We start from the raw sequence: 23,599 nt of genomic DNA on the forward strand, positions 1-23,599 counted from the left end.
TTGGGAGGCTGAGGCAGGAGGATCACTTGAGCCCAGGAGTTTGAGGGTGCAGTGAGCTACAATGATGCCACTGCACTCTAGCCTGGGCAACAGAGCAAGACCCTGTCTCAACAAAAAAAGAGAGAGAGAAAGAGAGAGAGAGAATGTGTCAGAGTTAGTCAGCAGATCACCGAATAGTGAAGAGATCCAGCAAGATCCATAAGTAGCTCCTCTTTTCTGCCCCAGGGACCCAGTCCTGTGTGGTACTGTACAAAACCTCTCCTTCAAAAATAAACAGGGTGGCGAGGAGAGTGTTCTCCTGGAGAAGGCCAAAGAACAAAAACTTGACTCTCCAACCTTATTCTAATGCTAAAATTTAAAAAACAAACCCCCCCCCCCAAACAGAACAGCACAATCATCAATGTAAAAATTAACTGATTTTCCCATAGAAATCAGCATCTATTGCAAACAAACCTCCAAAGCCTCCAAAACATGTCAAGAATGACCAGGGTGCTAATTACTGCTGAAAGTGAAGGCTAAAGATACATCTTCTGTGATCTAAGTTGTTGGCATTGTTCAAATTTGGAGGGAAATGGGACTTCACACATGATTTAAAATAACTTGCAAAAATTTAGTGAACAAACAATAACTTGCAGAAAATCAAGGAAGAGCCTGGTAAGAGTTCATAGAACTCCAACTTATGTAGGTCCAACACCTTGTTCCATTTATATAGGTATTAAATTAACACCAGGTTGTTCAACTTGGGTCCCCTTCCCCTTCATAAATTAGATAAACTGTGTCTAGAAACCATCACATAAATATGAAGGCCCCAGAGCAACTTTATATTTGGAGACTTTCTTTAGTTTGTCAAGAACTGTGTGAGCAGCCAGCAGTCCCTGGGCTGGGCAGCTCGCCCATGTGTGGGTCTCATGAATCAAAGCCTCCAAGGAGGAAGTGGGCAGAAGCTTGTCCTCATGAATGACTCATCGCTGTATCCAGTTTTCTACCCATGCTCCATGAATGCAATTTTTCTCTATTGTCTTACTCACATTTATCCCTAAAGACTGAGGGATAAAAGGAAAACTTTTAGAAGCATCTTCAAACAAGTACGTCCTGGGATCTCTATTATACAACCCCCTTGAATGAAGCTCAGGCTGCTTTAGAGAACACAGGTAAACAGCAAGGTGTCTGGGTTCTCTGCTATTCTATTTCACACTATATTTTGCCAACTGTAGATTGGGATAGTGAGCACTTACTATGTTTAGAAGGATATAATATATGCAAATTTGAAACCCTAGGGCTTCTTTCAAAGATTCTAGACTTTGAGTCCATCCTTTCAACATCAAAGAAACAGAAAATCATACTCCCCATAGAGTTTATAACTGGTTTATACTCACAAGTGTCAATCACAAACTTCCATGTGGAATGATTTTGAAAGATATATCAAAAATACTGGCCTATCTATATATTCTTTTCAGCAACAGAGGAGGCTAATGATATTTTATACTCTATAAGGAACATATATTTTTAAAACTCTTACACACTTAAACAATAAATACTGAAAGGAAGATGGCAAATACACGAGGCAGCTCTATCCCCTCTGTATTTGGGATGGTGAGATGAGGAGTGTGAAAGTGAATATTAGCGTCACAAACAACGAGCAGTTCAAACACAAAGACCGTGACTTATTTAAGCAAAAACTACTGTTATTTATATAAAATGTTTTACTTCAGCACTTTCATTTGAAGTCAAATTTTGGATATGACATGTTGGGCTGGGTTTCTAAATTTTACATACAATGCAGTCTTTTGCATAATAGATGAAACAATAAATTCATAAATGAGATAAACTAATTTATCTAGTTATAGGATTTTGAGCCTAATATCACTGCTTTAGAGAAGTTGGGCTATATTACTGCTGTAAAATGTGCTGTTGGTCCTAACAAAGATTTATTTGGTGTAAGGCCTTTGGCAGCCCCCAATTATAATGCTGTTCCTGCAGAAAAATATAATGCATTTAACCACAAGCCGTTTTTAAATATCACGATGTCAAGAAATAGGCTCCAAATTAAGAACTGATGTTTTTCAGAAAGTAAACTTTTAAAAAAATCCTCAAAATATATGAGAAAAATATTTAACATTAAGTATTCTACTCTTTTTAGAGGTTTATAAAATTGAAAGACTGCCTTAAGTTTTAGGAAAATTCTCTTTAAATATATAACATTTTTCTTGTAGGTATATATGCAAATACAGCAAATTTTAAGAAAAAGTGTTATAGTGCTTAAAAGTTTTTTAAATAGGCTTTCATTTAAAAAGTTAGAGCAAGAGTAATGATGTGCATATATATTATGAACCACAGTTAACAGTGCCATTTTCGTTTTTAAATCTACTTTAAATTGTCTCCTTTTTCTTTAAGTTCTCTAGCACATGAAGAACAAAATTGAAGACCAAAAACTAGAAGAGAAGGCGTTGACTATCATCAGAATTAAAAACAATTTAGAAAACAAATCCAGTGATCAATGTACTAGGCTACATTGACTCTTGCGCAAGAGTTAGATTGTTTTATTTGAAACAAGTATTTCCTCTAGCCTGCCCCATTCTTACTATATATGGGTCACTTTCAAGAAGGTGCATAAAGGCATAGTTAAAAATAACTTTGCCTGTAGGAAACTAGCTCAACTGTATGAAAAGTGAAATAATCAGCCACCACTGCCTGCTTTGGGCTACCGAACACGAATGATTAATTAGATTATGCTAGTAAACCACCTGTCAACTTTAAGACCTACTGGATAAGTACTTAGAAAAAGAGCTGAATCAATGGAGATTGCTCAACTTGCTTCTGAATATTTGATATCTTTTTTAAAAAGAATAGCATTTGTTCTTTTAAGGAGATGCAACAAATACTTCTTAGAAGACATAGACCACGTTTTCGGATATAAGAATGTCCAAACTTAATGGTGCGGAATTAGAGTATTTGGATTATAATTTTCTTCCTTTGGAAATTTGGACTTATGTTCTACTAGGATTTACAGCTAGATTTTTTTCCCCCTCTATGAATTTAATTCATATCACCTTATTTTTGGTATCAATGTTCCACTCATCTGTTTTCCAAACTGACATCAGATCACATGCGGCCAGCAAGACAGAGCTTATTCACCCAGCTGGTACTGGAATGTTTTGTAGTCAAATCCATGTGTCATCATCCCATGGTTTAATGCATCAATTTCCCTCTTCCGTTTAGAGACGGACCAAAGGGAATGAAAGGCTTCCACCAACTCAGCTAAAAAGCATTTTCATGGAGACTCTCAGTGGGGTCACGAGGCAGAATTAGACACATTAAAAAAAAAAAAAAGTTCTAGCCCTTTATGGTCCAGTTTTTAAAGGGATGCCCAGGGTATTCTAAAAGGCAGAACTCTTAAATACTACAGCTAATTTTCACTGAAGAACACAGAAAAAAAAAAAGAACTTTATTTATCCTATATCAGTTTATTTTCACTTAGGTGGAAAATATCATTTTTGCATTGATGTGGATCTGAATAGTTTTCTATACCCTGACCCCTTGTACTTCAGCTTGCCGTACTTTTAAGTCCTTAATTATCTTGGTTTCCTAATGTTCAATATTATGTACTTTCTGACGTTTCCATGAGCTCTAACATTGCTGAGAATCCAGGAAAATGTAGGCTTGCATCTGGGGTGTGTTGTGTATGTGAATAATTTATTAAGAGAAGAGACAAAAACTTTGTAATTCTATGTCAAGAAGTAACAGTATCTAAAAAAGCACTTAACCAAATCTCTATTCTGACTTCCCCCGAAATAAATGTATTTACAAAATAAATAATAAACAGGGTATTAAAATCAAAATGCTTGAAGATTAATCTGAGATTAGGAAAATGCAGAGAATAACTAATTATAACGAAAAAACATCTTAATTCTCTCAAGGAACTGGGCAGGGGTGGAAGAAGAAAAACAAAGCAGTTACTACATAGAGAAGGAAAATTAACTTTTAATGATGTTATGGCCATTGTAAGGTTTGCTATAGACATATAACTGACTGGATTTGGCCTTGGCTGAAAGTTTTGTTTAAAAAGAATAAAAATGTAACTTGCTTGGTTTTAAGTATATTATTTATGCACAGATTAGATTTCTATATAGATGAACAGCAGGTAAGGCTCGATTTCGTGCAAGAGGTCAAACAGCATGAACACCACATATATTTGCAATTTACAGTTCACCCTGGAGTTTTCGTTCACTAGAGCATTTGGTCTCAACCGTGACTGCACACTGGGATCACCTTGGAACTTTAAAAATACTGCTGCAGGGGCTCCACCCCCCAAGATTCTGATATAATTGGTCTGGGTACAGCCTAGACATCTGAATTTTCAAAAGCTTCCCAGGTGATTCCAATGTGCAGCTAAGTGCAAACTTCTGAAGTATTCCTCTGAAGAAAGGGAGAAAAGTATTTAGAAATATATTAAAGTCTCTAGGGGTAACAGTGTTGAGAAAAATGATGGTATAACTTGCAGAAGGAAGACATGTTCAGCAAGATAGGCTTGGAGAGAAACCTGAATTGACCATATGTGAAAAATATTCCTGGATTGCTGAAGGGTATTTCACCCAATGCTAAGTTTAAGGATGTTTTACCCAGGAACATCCAACGTCTATTCTGATTAGGTCTGTAGCAAACATACTTTGAAAAGTAATCCAGTTTCCTGATTAGACCTTCCTCCCCAGTAGGATGTATCCCTGCAGCTACAGGCTCTCAATCTTAGGGCCAAGCCTATAAGCTCCATGCAGACAAGGAACAGCTCTGCTTTCTCCTGGTATCTGGTAAATAATAAATACTTGAGAAATGACTCAAATTGTTCATGAGGCATAACCCAGTTTCCTTAGAGTGCTGTATGGGTTCCTTTCCCATGGCTAATCAGATCTTAGGACCTACTGGAAGAGGAAGCTAAGTGGATATCCCAGCATAATGCCATTACCCTATTTTTAAAAGTTTCCATGTATCATAACATGACATTAAGCACCTGCCCACTGTCTTAAAATCAATGTCTTTTTCTGGCAAAATTAAAATCAGTTTCTTTTCTTTTAGAAATAGCATTGAATTTTATTCTAACTTTCTAGTGAAATCTCTGCCTACCATCTGCCCTGCTCATGAAACCATTTAAATCTAGATCAGCAATGTGCCAGGTAAGAAATATTCTTCCTTGCCAACTATAAAGAATGACTTTGACATTCTGTCCATTTAGCAACAGTGACCTGAGGTCTTGCTAGAAATAAATTAATTTGGGCAGAGTGATTTCTGAGTATACTCAAGCAATTCTCCTAACTCACAAACCTCAAATTCTTCTCTTTTACCAAAAGACTGGCAGCTTTCCTTTGCAGATTCTGCTAACGGGGCAGCAGTACAAGCAGACTTTGTGCTGAAGAGCTGTGTGCCGGGGACACGATGGGGGACAGCTGCCAGCACACACGCGTACATCTGGGAAGACTCCCGATGCTGGCCAGGAGCTCGGAGTGATGACAAGGACAGGGAGATAGGGGAGTCAGAGACCTATCACATGTTTGTTTTTTTCCTTATTTCCAGATATTGGAGAACCTGTTAGTTTAGGGGAGAAATGTAAAGACTTGGTCTTGGTCTCACCCTTTGTAGGAAAGAAAAGCCATAAATGAAAACATTAGGGGCCTAGGGTTTAGGTCCCGGGCTCACCACTACGTAGCCGTGTAACTTGGGGGAGTTATGTGAACTTCAGGGCCTCGCTTTCTGATCTGTAAAACGGGAGTAATACTAACAGCTACTTTGTGAGTTTGTTTTGTGAAAATTAAATCAGACCATACATACAACACTTGCCATAATGCTTGCATAAACTCAGTCCTTGATAAGTATTTACCACTAGCTACTAAATAAGAAACATGACTGAGGGAGAACCTACTATTATAAAAATGACTGTTAGAAAAAAAAGTTATAAAAATGACTGTTATATGTTTGCTAGAAAGGTCAGCTGAAGAGAATACTCTGATGCTTTCTCTGTGATTCCGTGACCCTAATCTTCTGGAACATGTACATTCTTTGTGTGGTCATTCTGGGCCTAGTTACGTAAAGAAATTCACAAATCATTACTTGGGGAGAATTAAGAAAGAGGAGCCTGGTCTACTTGTTATTTCCAGGAAGCAAACTAAAATACCACTCCTAAAAGCAAGAATGAGTGTTTTAATAGGTCCTTAAAACTGCTTCTAAATGTCAAAGCTAGCAAGAAGGTGGAAAGGAAATTCTAACATAAGTGTATGTTTAAGTATTTAATTTGTAGCAAGACAGAATCATTTTTAAAAATTCACTATGAACTTCAGCAGAAAGTATGTCACCTTCTGCAGCAGAATTCATTATCACAAGATCACAGCTGGATGAGACCTGGAGGAGACTGAATGAATCGCCTAATCCAGACCCTGTGTCCCTGAGTCTTACGGATGAAGGGACCAGCTAGGCAAAGCCAGGACCCACATCCGGCCATCCCCTTCCTGGCTTTTCCCATGGCACCAACCTGCCTCACTTGCCAAGCAACCTACAAATGAGAAAATGGCCACAGGCATAATCATGTAGCTCATGAGAAGCTTCACAGTACAAACTGTAAATTTGCAATTTTAGAAGTACTAAGACAAGAAGTTCTTTTAAAACAGCACTGTCCATGGCTCTCAGCACTTAACACACAAACACATACACATACAACCAAATTTTGTTACATCTGCACAAAAGCTTATTTGTAGATGCGAAGTTATAACAGAAGTCTATCAAATACAGGACTTAATTTCTAACTGTTATGCTTTACTAAAAGTGCTATCAAGAAATTTTTTAAATCTTACCTCAAAAATTTCAAAGCCATAAATGTCCAGAACACCCATAACCTTCTTTCTCACTTTTGTTTGTGCCTTAAAAAAAGTTTCAAATTATTGGGTTAATTTAGGCATAAAATATAACATCACAAGCATCCAAGGAGCATAGACATATATTACAGGTTAACTGTGCTTCTTAACTGGAAGAATAACTATAGTTTGCTTGGTTTTATTTTAAACTTATGAGACGGGCTATTGGTATGGAATCTTTTAAAAATTTTACTAATTGGTGACTTATTCCAAGAAAGCATTAGTCTTAATTATTAAAAAAAAAAAAAATCACTGAATCTTACAAGAGGTAGGGGCTTTCAAAATCACCTAGTTCAACACCTCCATTTTAATGCAGAACACATTACCCTAGAGAGGTAAAGGGACCTTTTCAGCCGAATGTGTACAACTAGTTAGCAGATGAGCCAGACCAGGCGCTGGGATGCTGATTCTCTGAGTAACTTCACAGAAACTATTAGACTATTCACAGTGAGAGACAACACATACGGCAAAACAAAATAAACAAAATCCCCGACCAATTTCAATCTTAAGGTAAATTCTCTTTAAGAAATAATCTTTATAAGTGGTAATAAATTACCTATTTACAAAATTAAACTTTCTTCAACTTAATGTTTATACTGTGAATACCATCTATTACAACCGATTTCTTTGCTTATAGAGATGAAGTACCTTAATGCTTTCATTGATTCGATTTACCAACCATGAAAACAACCTGCTGTAGAGGTTTTTAGCCAGAGCGTCACGGGCATAATAAGCCTATTAAAAAGAGAAAGAAAAACTTAACACCTGCAATTTCCACAATGCTTAATTTCAGTAAAATAAGGCAGATATATATATATATATATATTTAAATATTTAAAGCCCTTTTATTTCAATTTCTTATCAGAACCAGTTTTTATTATACTCTGGATAAACAGCAAGCCTTTAACTGAATTAGGCAAATTGTTTACACACAGTTATATTTTTTCACATACCAGGAAACAAATTCTAAATATTGCAAAAGCTTTCACCACAGAGATATTCATCTCAGTGTTATGGAACAGAGAGAAATCAGAGGCAATTTAGAAGTCCAACAACAGAAGGTAGTAAAATAAATACCCACTGAAAGGAATGTTACATAGTCACCAAAGAATGATGGTTATGAAAATTAGGTAATGAAGTGGAAATGCTTATGTTACGTGAAAACTAAAAAACTGTACACTTAATTCAATAACAACTACTTTTTTAAAGCCATACACTTAGGAAAGGAAGCTCAAACGAAATACATTAAAATGGCTTTGACTGATGGAATCTGTAAAATTTTTTGTCTTCATTCAACCTTCTGAGTATTTAAAAAAATCTTCCACAATGAGTTCTTAGAAGTTGTAGTATGAAATAAACCTATTTTATGTGCTTATTTATTTATTTTTAAAGCTGTTCAGGGCTACTGGACAAAGAAGAAGCAGAAGACACGTATGTCTCAGTGACTCTTGGCTTGGAATGCAACGGCTGCAGGAAGCGAGGCGTGGACGGAGAACCTAACGGCCCTCGGTGTGCCAGGTGCCCCTGGTGCACAGTGAGTACCAACCAGATGTGTAATGCCAGCCCTTCTGGGGAGAGATGAGTGTCAGTAACATAAGAAGGAACCGGCCTTGGGAAGGGAAAGCTCGAGGTTTTGTTGCTGTTTTAAACATGCCGGCCAGACATATATATTTTGCTGCTTGTAAGTAGAAAGTCAGGTATTACGGTTAAAATATAGAAGTACTTTTTTATTTTATAAAGAACACAACTTGTTAGATTAGGTAGGAATACCTTTTCCACATTTCTTCCTGAATGAGTGTAACGACTTTAACAACACATTCGCTTCCCTGGCAACATATCACAGCTGGAAAGAGCAACTTTTCCCTTCATCTGACACTTCTATGCTAATCCCAAACTTTCCTCCCCCAATCTCAGACAGTTACTCCAATCAGGCTTAGAAAATATACCTAGGAGTTGGCAAAAAACATGGGAGGGAGTGACTCCAGAGTAGAAAATGCATATAAAATGCTAAAACAGAAAAAGCAGCCAAAATATAACTTAGATGCATATTCTTTCCCCAATACTCTTTAATCTAGTTTTTACTTTCTTAAAATAGATAATTTAAGTGCTCAGAACAGTGCCTGGCTGAGAGTCTACAGATATATTGATATTATGACTTTTTTAAGTATCCTTTTCCTCTATTACTACTTCACAAGCCCTTTCCCTTTTCTTCTTGTAAATTCAAGTTATCTCAAAACACACAATCTTAAAACACCATGTATTTGTAAATAAACCCTTTTTCATCTTAATGTCATCCAGCTTTTTTAGTTGTATGCTATCTGCTTCCACCAAACCAGCATTTCAATATGCAACAGAACTGACAATGATAACTTAGTCTGGTAAACTACTTTATATTTTTTAAAGTGTATTCTGAGCAAATATTAATCTTCTTTGCTTCCTTTAAATTCTTATGCCCAGGGGTATCAAACTTAAATGCTTCCAGGGACTGTGTGATAGAAAAGAACAGAAAGTAGTGGCTTCGTAGTGATTAGAGGATGTATTCCAGGTTAAAGACACTCACATTCAAAATTTAAAAAGCAAACAAACAAAACCAAAGAAAAAACTACTCTTTAGTCAAATAAAATATGCCTATCAAGCTATCTGACCCCAGGGGCTGCCAATCCCTAACTTCTTAAGCCTGATTCATGCTACCTAATCTCCCCAATAGTATCCTATAAAGCAGTAAGGGCAAGAATGTTTACTCCCATTTGAGGATCAGTAATAAGGTGTGGAGAAATGAGGGAAGACACCAAGTGCACTAATTCACCACCTCGGTTTCCAAGCACACTGTGAAAAGACTGCATTTCTGTAGCTGCCTGAAGCTCATGGAGGTAAATCCCAGATGGAATCTATTTCAGAGATGGCTGGGATCAGGGGTGGCCCAGGACGGCATGTGCATGGCCCACTGTGCACAGACATGGTGCCTACCCTCCAGGAGCTTAGAGTGAAGCTGGGGAGATCAAACGAACACAACTGGCACAATCAGTGGGCAGGTGCCAAACTTGGAAGAAAAGGGAGTTCAGAGAAGGTGGCCTCGGGGAGCCTATTTGATCAAAGAACTCTCCTTGGGTGGGGTGCAATTGGGTGGACCATTTGGACAGGCAGAAGGAATGAGCAATGACATGGGGGGGTGATGGGCAAGCAGGAGCAAAGGCACCAGGCAAAAGTAAGCATGGCATTTAGAGAACTAGCAAGGCATAAACTGAGATAAGCTGTGTAAGGTCAGATTCCAGAGGGCCTTGGAAGCCAAGGACAGAGTATGTAGTAGAAGCTGAATGATAATCTCCCTCTTGAGTTTCCATTATTATAATATCATCCTATCTGGGGAAAGATCTAAATGCCTTGGGAAAATGAGGCATGGGGCAATAAAAATGATACTGGGCCCAAGAATTGAAGCTATGAGGAAAAGCTAATAAAACAAATCACTTCTCACAGAATCAAAACCTACTGGGCAATAAGATAGGCAGGACCAGATACCTGAACACTACATTAAAAAAAAGAACTTAAAAAAAAGAACATTAAAAAAAGAACTTGATTAAAGAGCTGAATAATTGAGGAGCTCAACTGCCAAATTCTTTTATTCCAAAGGTTAAAAAAATATGGAAAAGTTTTACCTAGTGATGTAAGGTGACTAAAATAAGCTTATAAAGTAAGAGGCACCTGTGCCTGGTTTCCACAAAGGATGATTAAAAATACAAGAGTAAAACAAAATTTTAAAAAGACCCAAATTGTGTTTTACTCTTGCATTTTTATACATATTTTAATACATATATATATATATATATATATATTCCTAAAATGGCTTCATAAACAACACACATTTTTTATAGCGATACTATATACTTAACAATTCCCACTCTGGCTATTGAAAACTCTGCGGTTCTCAAAATGTGATCATGGACCAAGAGCAGCAGCAGTGTCACCTTTAAACTTACTAGAAATACAAATTCTTCCGTCCCCCTCAGACCCACTGATTCAAACACACCGGAGGTGCCGTCTGCAAACTGCATTTAACAAGCCAGTCCTCTGGGGGACTGATGCACACTCAAATTTGAAAACCACTGCTGCAGGCTTTCCGCTCTCCGACTCCTAAGACTTCACCTTTCCAGCAACACTGCTTTGAATCCCTTTCACTCATCTAAAGCTGTAGCCAAGCTTGACCAATCCTTTTCCTGATACGTACTCCAAACCGGCTTTTCTCATGTTTTTTTTTTTTTTTTGACATGCCCTTTCGCCCATTCTTTCCACATGTGAACCCTTCAATCTTGTCCATGAAGTCTTCCTTAATCCCTTATTTCCCTACTAATGGTCTCAGTTGGGGCTTGTGCTGTGCAGGCTCTCGGCGACATTTTCTTGATGCAGTCAGTCACTCCCCATCTGACTTTGAGTGAGTCAGGTGGACTTGTACAGAACGACAGCAGGGCAGTCATTTAGGAGGAAGGACACATTATGGTTACAGCTAGGAAAGGATTGCTACAGACTGAATTTCCATAAAAGTTATAGTATTTGCCACAGCCAAATTAACTCACTAAAATAAGAAAGCAACACTGAAAGAAAGCTAAGGACATGCAGGCATTCTTGGGTTAGTAGAAAAGACCAGTTCAGAGCAACAGAGAGAAAGCCACTCTACTGTCTTCCAAAGGCTTAAGGATAGTTACAAAGAGGATGAGACAAAAGAATACTGCTGGACAAAGTAGACTTGAGTCGGAAAGGTCCTAAATGAGTCATTTTATTCTAGCCCAAATCAGCATTAACTGGTGAGAAAATGTCGAAGCCATAGGGTTAGACAAAGGGTTTACGCCGAATGGGGCTCCAGAAGCCACCAGGGTACACAAGCACGCATCCATCCAACATCCTTCCATTTAACTTGAAGCAGAAGGGGAGAAGAAGACAGCTCAGATTTGTGTCTTAGAAAGACTTCACTGGCCTCAGTATGGAGGTTAGAGGGGGAACAATACGGAAAGCAGGGAGGCCAATTTGGCCACTTGACCACAAAGCTGGCTTCTCCCACTGTCTTCTCCAAATCAGTAAATGGCAACTCCATGTTTCCAGCTGCTTGGGCCAAAAGCACTGAAATCATCCTTGACTCTTCTTCCTCTTCTACCACACATCAAGCCTTCAGCAAATCCTATTGTCTCTACCTTCAAATAATATCCAGAATGTGACTACTTCTCAATGACTGCACTGTGACCACCTGGTTCAAGTTACCATCATGTCTGGGTTAATGCATGTCTCCTCAAAGGTTCCCTGCATTCACCCCTCCGTCCCCTACCCTCTGCTCTCCAGACTGCAGCCAGAGCAGCCCTGTGAAATACAAGGCATCTCATTCCTCTTCTGCTCAAAACCCTCCAGTGGTTTCCCACCTCACTCTGACCCTCCTTCCCTGCTCCTATGGATGCCCATTACTCTGCTCTACTTTTTCTCTTTGCCCGCTGCCCTAACCACCTACTAGCTTGCTACATCATTTATTAATTGTCTAGTTCCCCCTGCCAGAATTTTAAGCTCCACAGCAGCAAGGATCCCTGTCTGTTTAGTTTACTGCTGTGTCCCCAGTGCCTAGGACGATGCCTGGAATATAGTGTGAAAGTTGAGATAATAGCCCGCAAAATAAAATTCTTGTTTATACTTACATAAAAATAGCACAGACTTTAAAAAAAATTTTCTTTTATAAATTATGTTTCACCCACCTGAGCCACATTTAGCGTAGTTGAAACTTTCTCCTGCTTGGCCTCAACTGTTCGGAAACTGAATGCCCGTTCTAGAACTGACTGATCAATGCCAGTCAACTCACAAATTTCTTTTAACTCTGTAGGGAGAGGGGGATGGACACAAAAAGTGACTGTCTATGTGTTGCAACTAGTCATTTTCAAGGCTTAGGCTGTTCTTTCTAAATCACATTTAAACTGAACAATATAAAATGTGTAAATCAGAAAACTTAAAACTTAGCTGCAATCATATTTCAGCTCAGTTTCACTAGAAAACTTTTTTGAAACTAATGCAAAGCAAAAGTTTCACTTCTGGATTAAAAACTGGGCAGACGTTTAAAGCAAGTTTCCTAAACCAAATTGATTCTCCACTGACTTACCATTTTTATCTTTGATTTTGCTCTCATCTAAACCATTCACTCGTGATTCGGGCTTGAACTCGATGTTCCCCAGTTTCAACACTGCCGCCACGACCTCCAAGACAGACTCAGCTTCGTGATCCATAAAGCCCACAATCTGCATGGCATTCTGGGAGAGAAAGAAAAGCACCTGTTTTCTTTTTGTGTTTCTTTTTTTTTATGAATCATATTACAGAGATTGATTTATGGGAGAGAGAAAAAAAAAAACCCTTAAAAGATAAAGCTATATCTAGGTCAGTGGCTTCAAACCGTGATTCAGGGAGCCCTAGGGGTACCCCGCATGCTGTGGCTGAGGGTCATGCAGAGAAGACAGAAGGAAGGGGAGGCTGGGCACAGAGCCTTGGGTCCTCATTCCCACTTCAGCCACAGCGGCTCACTTTATGTGTCTTTTTACACTGGGGCTCTGCTACTAGAAACAAAACCAGACAAAACCCTTTCACAACCCCCTACAAAGAAAACCTCCTCACTTATTTCATATATCAGAAAAATTGTGGTTTGCAAAGGGGAAGTGCCAAGTCCGAGACACTGTGGGTAACAGGAGGCATTCATTCATTCATTCATTCATTCTCAACTTTTTTCTGGAGTGCCAGCTATGTGCCAGGCAAAGGGGTTATAAAACTGATCTTGGACTCAAGTCTTAAAATCATGTCCAGGAAATCAACAGATTATTGTTTCCATATGAGGATGTTTATACGGTTTTAAAAAATGACATAGTCTAAGAGATACTTTCTCTTTGAGAACAGCTGGCTTCTTTTCCTTTTAAATGACTAGGCTACATAGCAATGGGAGTAATGTAAGATTATTTTTGTTGTTACGGAAAATTTCAAACACATACAAAAGTAGAGAGAGCAGCAAGAGAACCCTCACGTCCTTTTCACTCACCCTCGATGATTAACTGATACCAGCCTTGTTTTATCTATAATCCAACCTCCTCCCCCTCTTCCCCACCACAGCTGTCTCATTGGGAAGTAAATCCCAGTCACCACATCACATCATAATAGGAGTAATTTTGAAAGTGTGTGTCACATAAAGACCGAAGACAGAGTACAGTATTATTTAAAATCATTTCCTTTCTAATGAACATGGAATGTTAATCATTCTACTTTATGTATCAGTTTTCTAAAACTGTATAAAAACAAGATTTTCTGTCTTAAAAACAGTTTTGATTTAACATGAACCAAGGGCAGTTTTCTCACTTGGACATAAATTTGGCTATAAAAACATTTGGAATTTAAACATTAAAAGAGTCAAACCGCAGGATAATATAATAAGAAAGCTCCTTTTGATAAAGGGTAAAATTGCATGCTCTCATAAAAGCAAAGCCTTCACAATCTTGTGTGATTTTTAAGCTAATAAAAAAAATCAAGCTAATAAAAATATAATAAATTATTGTATAATTCTAAAACCTTAGGGAACATGAGTTACACTTTAAAGAAAACTCAGAATTGTTACCAGTTCCCACTGAGCAACAGAGTGGCGTCCAATTTAAAGCTTGAGGAAAGTGTTATATCTTACCCGAACGGTCCTGAAATTTGCTGCATCGTCTACTCCATTAACTTTAGCGGAGTCCAGACTCAGGTAGTTGTATCTGCTGAAATCCCGCTCGAGTTTAAGTTTATCTGTTGAATCATAAACACAAATTGATAAGTCACTTCAATAAATCTAATCAGCTTTAATATCTCACTCCTATCTCATTCACGCAGATAAAAATGGGTAAATTCACACCTAATGGGTACAATGCACACTATCTGGGGGATGGGCACACTTAAAACATTGACTCAAACTGTACAAAAGCAAGACATGTAACCAAAACGTTTGTACCCTCATAATATTCTAAAATTTAAAAAAAAATGACTTTCATATTGAGTATTGAATCAAAAGAAAAACTGATCCCCAAATATTAATAACAGCATTTTCTTAAAATCATTTTTATCACTGTTGTACATTATTACAAACTCTGCTTTTTTATACTTTTTATACTTCTTTTTGGGTAAGTCCTTTCCTATATTTTTATAATATAAAATACCTTCAGTGTACTATTTCATTATAACATATGATGTTTGCCTACTGAATCCCTCAACATTGGGTATTTGGGTTCACTCTAGTTTACGATAATAAATAAAGGGCAGTGATAAACATCTTTATACAAATGGTTTTTTGGATTCATTTCAATTATTTTGTTGGGATATATTCCAAAAAGTGGTGTGACTGGGTGGTAGGCTCTGATCATTTTGTGACTCTTATTTTGGATTGCCAATTAGTCCCCCAGGACGAGGTCCTCACTTTGAAGTAACATCCACAGCATTTAGTAGATCAGTGACAATTCTGCTAACTTTATCCTTTTTAGTATTTTACTAATATATGTAGAGTAGCTACTTTCAGTGCTGTTTTAATTTGCATTTATTGATTATTAGTGAGGATGATTTTTCCTGAGTGTTGCTGACTTCCCAAAGCTCCTCTTGTTTGAACTATTAAATATTTGTTCAGTACTTTTCATCACTTGGCTATTGGTTATTGGCTACTGAATACTATCTTTGTGGACTTAGATACTAATTCTCTAAAATATCCAAAGGTCAGATTTTTATATCTTGTGTCAGTTGCAAATGTCTTCCCCACTATTTTAAAATCCTCACCAAGTAATTTGTTTTTATATAATTGCACTCATTTACTGCTCCCTACTAGTGTTCTCTCTCTGGATGGAATAATTATATTCTTCTATTTTATTTTTTAAATTTATGATTAGTACCTCCACTAATATCTAACTCTTCCAACCTACCTGAGCCGTATGGCACAGTATCTGGTAAAGTACATGGACACAAAGAAAATGCTCAGGTGTGGTAGAAGCAAATACATCATGTTCCTCACTCCAACCAGAGTCATGGAACAGTCTTAAGAAGGAAGGGGTAAAGCACATGGAGGACATTTTAAAATGCTGTGACACTGAAAATTAAAATACAGAAACAGGGACTTACTGAGGAGCTCTTCAGAGGCACCAGAGAGCAGCTGATAGAACACATGGAAGTTTCTTTCACCTCTTGGTTGCTTAACAACCCGAGATTTCTCTAGAAGATCTAAAGAGAAAAAGAATTAAACCATAGTATAGTATTCGTTTCACTTTCAAATCTACCAGACTTTTCTTTCTCTCTCTTGCTTTCTTTTTCATTTTCTATTTTGTATTAATAAAATAAAATAATAAAAGAAGCTACATTTTCAGTTCTACTTTCAGGAAGACGTACAACTCTAATGAAAAATCACCAAATTAATAAACAAGCTCGGTTCTTTTAAAAAAATGAATATGTAAAATAAGTTCCATTCAACATGCTGATTAATGATAATATAGTTTTGGGTTTTTTTTTTTTTTTAGACAGAGTCTCACTCTGTCATCAGGGCTACAGTACAGTGGCATCATAGGTCACTGCAACCTCACACTCCTGGGCTCGAGTAATCCTTGTGTCTCAGCCTCCCAAGCAGCTGGGACTACAGGTATGCACCACCACACCGGGCTAATTTTTTTATTTTTTATAGAGATGGGGTCTCACTCTTGCTCAGGCTGATAAGAGTTTTTATACAAATATTCTTTTGATTTTTCATGATGGCAAATTCTTCAAAATGTAACACGGCAAATTTAAGCAATGAAATACAACCAGTTATGAATCCACTTAATAATTATAATGATAAAAAAATAAGTGAACACTTTTGAGGTCTTATGTGCTAAGTGCTTTATAGACATTATCTCATTGAATCTCTCCAACCATTTTATAAGGTATCATTTTACAGGTTAAAACACTGACAGTCCAAGAGTATAAGTAACGCGGTAGCTGGTGGAACTAGGATTTGAAATCAGGCCATCTGATCCAAGTGAACATTCCACCTCATCCCCAAATGCCCCATGACCTGGGAGAAGGAAAGCAGACTTTAGAGATATGTTGGAAGTCTCAGAGAATGAAAGACAGTTCTCAATTAATGGAATTTAATCTTATTTGGTAGTATACTTTCATTGACTCCAGATCATTTTAGGAAGGAAGGAAGGAAACAAGCGAGGGAGGGAGGAAGGAAGTCTTAGCAGTATACAGCAGGTCCTGCTTATCACTGACCAGTGATCCAAAAGATTGTGCGGGCCAAGGCCAACTTCAGCTATAAAATTCCAAATCAGTAATGCCATTACTGAGCATTAATAATTAATTCTAGAGAATACATACATTTGATTTCCAATCAAGTTGAAATCTAAAAATCCTAAAAAGGGTGGGTAAGGGAGAGAACGATACTCAATCTCTCTAGGAATGATCATTGAACTTTAAAATGTGTATTTCTGGAACCTACACCAGCATTTGTGGAGGCACCTAGGTAGAGTTAAAGAATATATATTTGATGAATGAGAAGTCCTAGGGTGCTCCAAATACATAATGTTGTTTATAAGAATAAAGAGATGGATTATAAGAAAACATAAAATTAAGCCAACTAAAAAAAGAACCAAAATATGTAAATATAAAAATTATTAGAAACAAGATGCTGTGAATTTTTCATTTTCATCTCCAGCTCTCATATGATTGGGAAGATGGCCCATGTCCTAAAATCACAGATGGAGAATAATAAAGATTTCATGTTTTAAAAAAAATGAAAATTGAAAAGCACAAGTGGGATATAACCTAGGGAAAAAAGGATTGTGTAGTATTCCCTCTCTCTAAAGAACTGAATGTTTCCATCAATTAGTAAGTAAATACTGACAAACAGAGCAGAAAACACTAAATAGGTAACGACCAAAAGGCAGTATGATTTTACTTATCATGTGACTGAGCTTCTATGGGATCCTAGAACAGTTTTAGAAGAAAAAACCCACAGGGCGTGGCAGATTCTTCACTGAGAAGCTAATCCGTACAGGAAATTCCTCAAGTCTACAAGAAAGTAACTTGACTACATAAAAAATATAAACAAATGCTACAGCTTACTTCATCTATTCATGCACAAATTCCTTCAATCAACTCACTGCTCACCCACTATGTGCCAGGAACTACTGCGAACGAGCCCAGCACTGACTGTAAACACAAAGCCCTTCCTCTTGGCTGAAATGTGACTCCTGGTGACTCTCGCCACCCAAACCAACAGCAGCAGCTCTCTCCAAGGGGAAATGTCCAGGCCCTTATGTGTGAGGAAGAGGGGAGCCGCTGCCCTCTCACCTTATAGCAGCAGCCCCTTATAATGATGACAAATAATTGTTTGGAAGCACTTACATGATCACATTCCAAAAGAAATCGGTGGTAGTTCAAGACACAAAATAATACCTTCAAAATGCATGTGACAAGGCTACCCTGTGCGACAGCAACACACTGGCTGGCTGATGGTTGGCACGTTGTGAACGAATGCTCAAAGACACTGGAGAGTGCCAAATGGTAAAGCTGTAAGATCCAGCAGATCACCACCACCAAGTTAAAGATTAATACTCACTTGCGCACCACGTGAAAAGGAATGTGGGCTGAATGTACTTCTCGAACCACACACGCTGATATGATCAGTGATGACTACCATATTCAAATATGAAACATAATACTGTGAGTGTTTAAAAGGAAAGGTGCAAAGGGGAACTTTCACTGACCTTCCGCTATGCATTCGGTGCTTTTCATCTGTTATCATATTCAACCCTGAACACCTCCCCTGAGTTTGGTTTTATAATCTCTTATTTTACAGATGAGAAAATGAGGCTCACATCACACTCTTGGTAAGTGATGGAGTCAGAATTCAAATCACTGGGCAACTAGAGTATCATACCTATACTCTATTAATTTTCCAGCAAAAACGAATGAAAAATCCTTAAGCACTTGGAAATGCTGTACTTTATATAAGTTATATAAAATACACAACTTCATCTAAACAACTCAATCACAAAATGAGGAAACTTTTATTACAAAGCACTTGAAGGTTTTACCACTTACAATGCTTACTATATTACCCCAGAGCCTCCTATGGCAGTTTGTTTATGACTTTTCTCATAAGTCACAAGCTTCTAGGTAGAAAACTAATCAAGGGAAAAAAGTTTGCCCCCAAATAATTTACTAATGCTTAAAATCATTCCCTATTGGATTTTTTACCCCTAAATGTGTATGCACCAACACAATGTAACAGCATGAAGCCGTACCAAATAATTACTCAAAGTAGAGAACATAAATTCGATTCTCTGCAGGGACTCACCACCTGACCATTTTAATTTACTTAAATGTGCCCCTGACTTAAGTCAAAGTAGAGCACTGGCACAGCCTTCTCTTCTGCCCTAGGTAGTTCTACCACCACAGATTAAACCTCTGCTAATGAGATTTAGTAAAGAAGAGTTGTTATTAGACGTCAGATCTTTAGCACAGAAGAGATATGCCAGATATTCCAATGTAGCTACTCCCCTTTTCAAGATACAAATTTAAGTTTATGTTAAATTTAATATAAATTTCCATTTTAAGGAAAAAGGTCAATGTATTAAGCCATTGTAAAGGGGAAATTAAGGGGGCAGGGACAAAGAAACAATGGAGTCAGAGCTTGCCCACCCACCTACCCCACCACGTCACGGCCACCTATGAACACAAAGAGCCAGGCCATCATTTAGGGGCTTTCTTAGTTTTGCCTAATTACCAGCTAGTTTTGGACATGTCTATGTGCCTGTGCATGTCATAGGACAACCTCTCCAAGGCACAAGATGTGAAAGAAAGAAAATGTCCACCACGTTTCCATCTGCTGGAGGTTGAAGTTTTTTAAGAGGCAAAGGAATAAAATGTCAAGTAATGCTAGGGAAGAAAAAACAGAGATCACATTACACACTTTGTAATATAACAGAGGAAGGATTAGATAGTCTGATAAAAGTTTCTTTATTTTATGTATAATCTCCTCTCCTGGAAAAAGAAGTGTTCCAAGTTCTTAATTAAGGCTTAAGAAAGAATCACCTTAGTCTTAGTTTTGCCAGTGAGGTCAGAAGATAACAAAGGCCTGACTGAACGCCCACGACTCTGAACACTGACTGCCCCGTGCAGACCCTATGCCACCTCTCCAACTGCTCCAAGACGAACATTATGAAAAAGGCGTCCCAGTGGCATTTAGCCTCTTCCAATAAATTTATGCCTCTTCATTAAAGCAAATGGATACATTAAACAACAAGCATGTGCCTGTGATCTAAGTAACTATAATTTATCTACCTTTTTGTTCATCCTACATAATCATCTCCAAAGAAACAGTATCAAATAACCGGTGAATGAATGGGCATAACTTATGGTATTTTCAATGGAAAATTCTGACTATGGACTTCTGTTTACTTATCTATTGGGGTATATATTTTAAAATCAACTCTATAGTTTCTCTGAAAATAGACAACATAATCCTCAAGACTGACAATTAGGAAGGTTCACTAATGACAAATTTTAAACATTAAAAAGATGGGGCAAGTGTCTTCTCACAAATTATTCATTCACTGTGCACACGTATTACAGTAAAGAAACCAGATGTGAATGCTGACCTCGGGCTCTCTATCGGCCCTGGTCTCATGCAGATCTCCACCTATGAGCAGGTTATAGACTTTCAGAGACCTAAAACATCTGGCATGCTGTGACATTAAAATTCTTCCCCCCACCTCCATTGTACTCTGTAGCATTTTAAGAAATCAGCTTGGCTGGGCACGGTGGCTCACGCCCATAATCCCAACACTGGGAAAATCGCTTGACGTCAGCAGTTCGAGATGAGCCTGAGCAAGAAAGAGCAAGACCCCATCTCTACTGAAAATAGAAAAAATTAGCCAGGTGTCATGATGGTGTGCGTCTGCAGTCCTAGCTATTCAGGAGGCTGAGACAGGAGGATCGCTTGAGCCCAGGAGTTTGAAGTTGTTATGAGCTAGACTGATGCCACAGCACTCTAGCCCAGGTGACAGAGAGAGACTGTGTCTCAAAAAAAAAAAAAAAAAAAGACAAAAAAAAAATCAGCTTAAGGTTTTCACTCAAAAATTAATATCCTGAAGTTAGAAAATCAGCACTAAAGATAGCTGGACATGTGGCATAAAAAGTTCTGAAAGGTTTTTCGGTATTTGTACATGAAAAATTAACTTGGACTTTAAAGGACTAAGAAAACCTTGGCTTATCATCTACTTAATTAACTACTGTTTTTTATTAGGATTTGGTTATGTACTTACAGTATATATGTATCTTCACAACAGACTTTTCTGATGCAAATTCAATGTTTAATAATTAAAAATTTACTTATGAATGCATCTGAATCTAAAATTCTAGACCCAACCCTGAAATAAAATTAATGAAATAGCTAGTCCTTAATATCTTATTTTAACATAATATACTAATAAGTACAGATTCATTCCTTAATCTGTGGTTAATTTAGAGATATCTGAATGTCTGGCTTCTTCTATATTTATATATAGTCTCATTTCATGATAAACATGTAGTTTTTTTAAGGTAAACATATTTTTATAAAAAGAACACCAAAGTAAAACTGAGACGAAGGAAAGCATCTACTTTTATATAAAGCCATCCATTACCAAGTAACAGACTGCTCTTTTGAAATTTCAGTTTTATTGCTATAGACACTTCACAACCAATGATTGATTATTTCTGTCTTCTTCAGGAACTTTAAAATTCAAAATGTTAAAGAAAAGCCTGGCCTTGTATTATAAACTAGGTAATGTACTGTCTTAGTTTTTGATTTGTGATGCTATAGAAGACAGATTAAAAACAGAACGTTACTGATGAACATTCACTAGCTGTTGAGAACTGACTCATGTACAGGTCTCCAGTTACACCTCAAAACATATAATATAGTCCCAGAAAACAGACCAGAGCTGCCTTTAGGAAGTGTTATAACAAACACTTTCACTCCTAATCAATGCCTTCCCATCAATAAATTCAAAGATATGACATAAAGGAAGAACAAAGCTGTAAATCTCAAACTATTTTAAATGAATAAAATTATGTTCCATATCCTCAAAAATGGCATGAATATACCACACATATGGATTAAACAATATGCCAAGAGATAGATGGCACATAAAAGTATAAGCCAGTTGTATTAATATCATAAATTCAAAAAAAAATGTAAAAGAAAAGCAATTCAGTGAAGAGCTTGTTGTTTCCTCCTGCTTTACCTTTCCACGTGGAAAGATCTCCATAGAGTAAGTCCCCCAGCCCCAGTTAGCCCCTCGCTCACTCCTCCCCAGGGCAGGGCGGAGGACTTAGCTGAGGAGTGAGGTGTGCAGGAGGGAACGGGCATGCAGAGTGCTCAGCCCTGCGGGGTTCCCCACACCGGGCTCCACTCCGCAGTGTTTCGAGACAGATGGGACCATGCACACAAGGAGCGGCCAGGGGCTGCTGCGTGCGGTCAGCGACTGCTAACCGCCAGCCTGCCAGGGCTACTGGCACAAACCAAAAGCCTCTTTCTTTAACCTTAACTTTAACAGCAATAAATCCGCTTCCTCTCCAACTGGATACTTGTGCCTATTCTTCATCTGTTTCCAAACTGGGTGAGGGAAAGGATATATTATCTATCAGATGCCTGTATCAGTTTTTGTAGGGTAGCAAATCACCCCAAAACTCAGTAGCTTGAAACAATACCATTTATTAGCTCAGAATCCTGAGACTCAACTGGGTGGTTCTGGTCTGAGCCAGCCTGGCTGATCTCTGCTGGGCTTGCTCACGATGGGCAGGCTGCCGGCAGCTGGCTGGTCTAAAACGTCCTCAGCCATATGTCTGGCAGTTCACTCCATGTGTCTCTCATCACCCAGCAGACTACCCAGGCTCATTCCGATGGTGGTGACAGCGAGTCCCCAAGAGCAGCAAGGGTTCTAACTCCAATACGCAAACAATTCTCAAGTCTCTAGTTGCGCTATATTTGCTAATTGTTCCATCAGCCCAAATGAATCTCCTGGCCAAGCCTTGAGTTCCTGAGAAAGGAGATGGCACAGGGTGTGGACGCAGGATAAGGAATTATTGTGGCCATTTCTGGAAATAATCTATCAGATTGTGTCCATTAAAATGAAATGGTCACAAATTCTTTGACGCTCTTCCCATTGAGAGGTGTCCCCCACCCCTGAAACTGGGCAAGCCTGTGCCCCCTTTGATGTAACAGAGGACAGCAGAAGTGACGTGCCACATGATTTCCCAGGCCACTTCAGGCTTCCTCCCGGTCCCCTTGGAACACTGGCTATGAGGATGCTCCCTCTTGGAACACGTCTCCCTCTCAGACCCTAGCCACCATGCTGGGAAAGCCCACCTGTGTTTTACCCTGCTAAGTTGTTGGCGGGGGTTAGGGGGATGTTAGGCAGTAAGAATAACCAGACACACACCAATCACAATGTTTGCCTCTCTTCATCATTCACAAATCATATTTTTATCAAGTTAAACAAACAAGTCAGTAACAGATGAAGTTTAACTATCAATAATTTTGTTTGCCTTTTGGGGATATTTAGAAAAAGTATTTAAAGTGATCTGCATAGAATAGTAAGAACAAATAATCCAATAAAGCAGAAACTTTATTTCTCAACAAAATTCTCACTGTGCATAATTACTTATGT

At 38.1% G+C, this 23,599-nt stretch overlaps 1 protein-coding gene across 4 annotated transcripts in view; it reads right to left on the reverse strand.

Annotated features, from left to right (window-relative positions):
• The window catches only part of MYO1B (myosin IB), a 172,487-nt gene that overhangs the window by 43,792 nt on the left and 105,096 nt on the right, over positions 1-23,599 (reverse strand). For all 4 annotated transcript variants that reach the window (XM_045560108.1, XM_045560107.1, XM_045560105.1 and 1 more), the window contains exons 8-13: positions 16,032-16,130; positions 14,575-14,678; positions 13,021-13,168; positions 12,623-12,741; positions 7,545-7,631; positions 6,837-6,902 (exon numbers count right to left, since the gene is read on the reverse strand). In XM_045560108.1, the coding sequence (XP_045416064.1) occupies positions 6,837-6,902; positions 7,545-7,631; positions 12,623-12,741; positions 13,021-13,168; positions 14,575-14,678; positions 16,032-16,130 (623 nt within the window). The remainder of the gene's footprint in view (positions 1-6,836; positions 6,903-7,544; positions 7,632-12,622; positions 12,742-13,020; positions 13,169-14,574; positions 14,679-16,031; positions 16,131-23,599) is intronic.

This window comes from Lemur catta, chromosome 8 (assembly GCF_020740605.2).
Source record: "Lemur catta isolate mLemCat1 chromosome 8, mLemCat1.pri, whole genome shotgun sequence".
NCBI lineage: Eukaryota > Metazoa > Chordata > Mammalia > Primates > Lemuridae > Lemur > Lemur catta.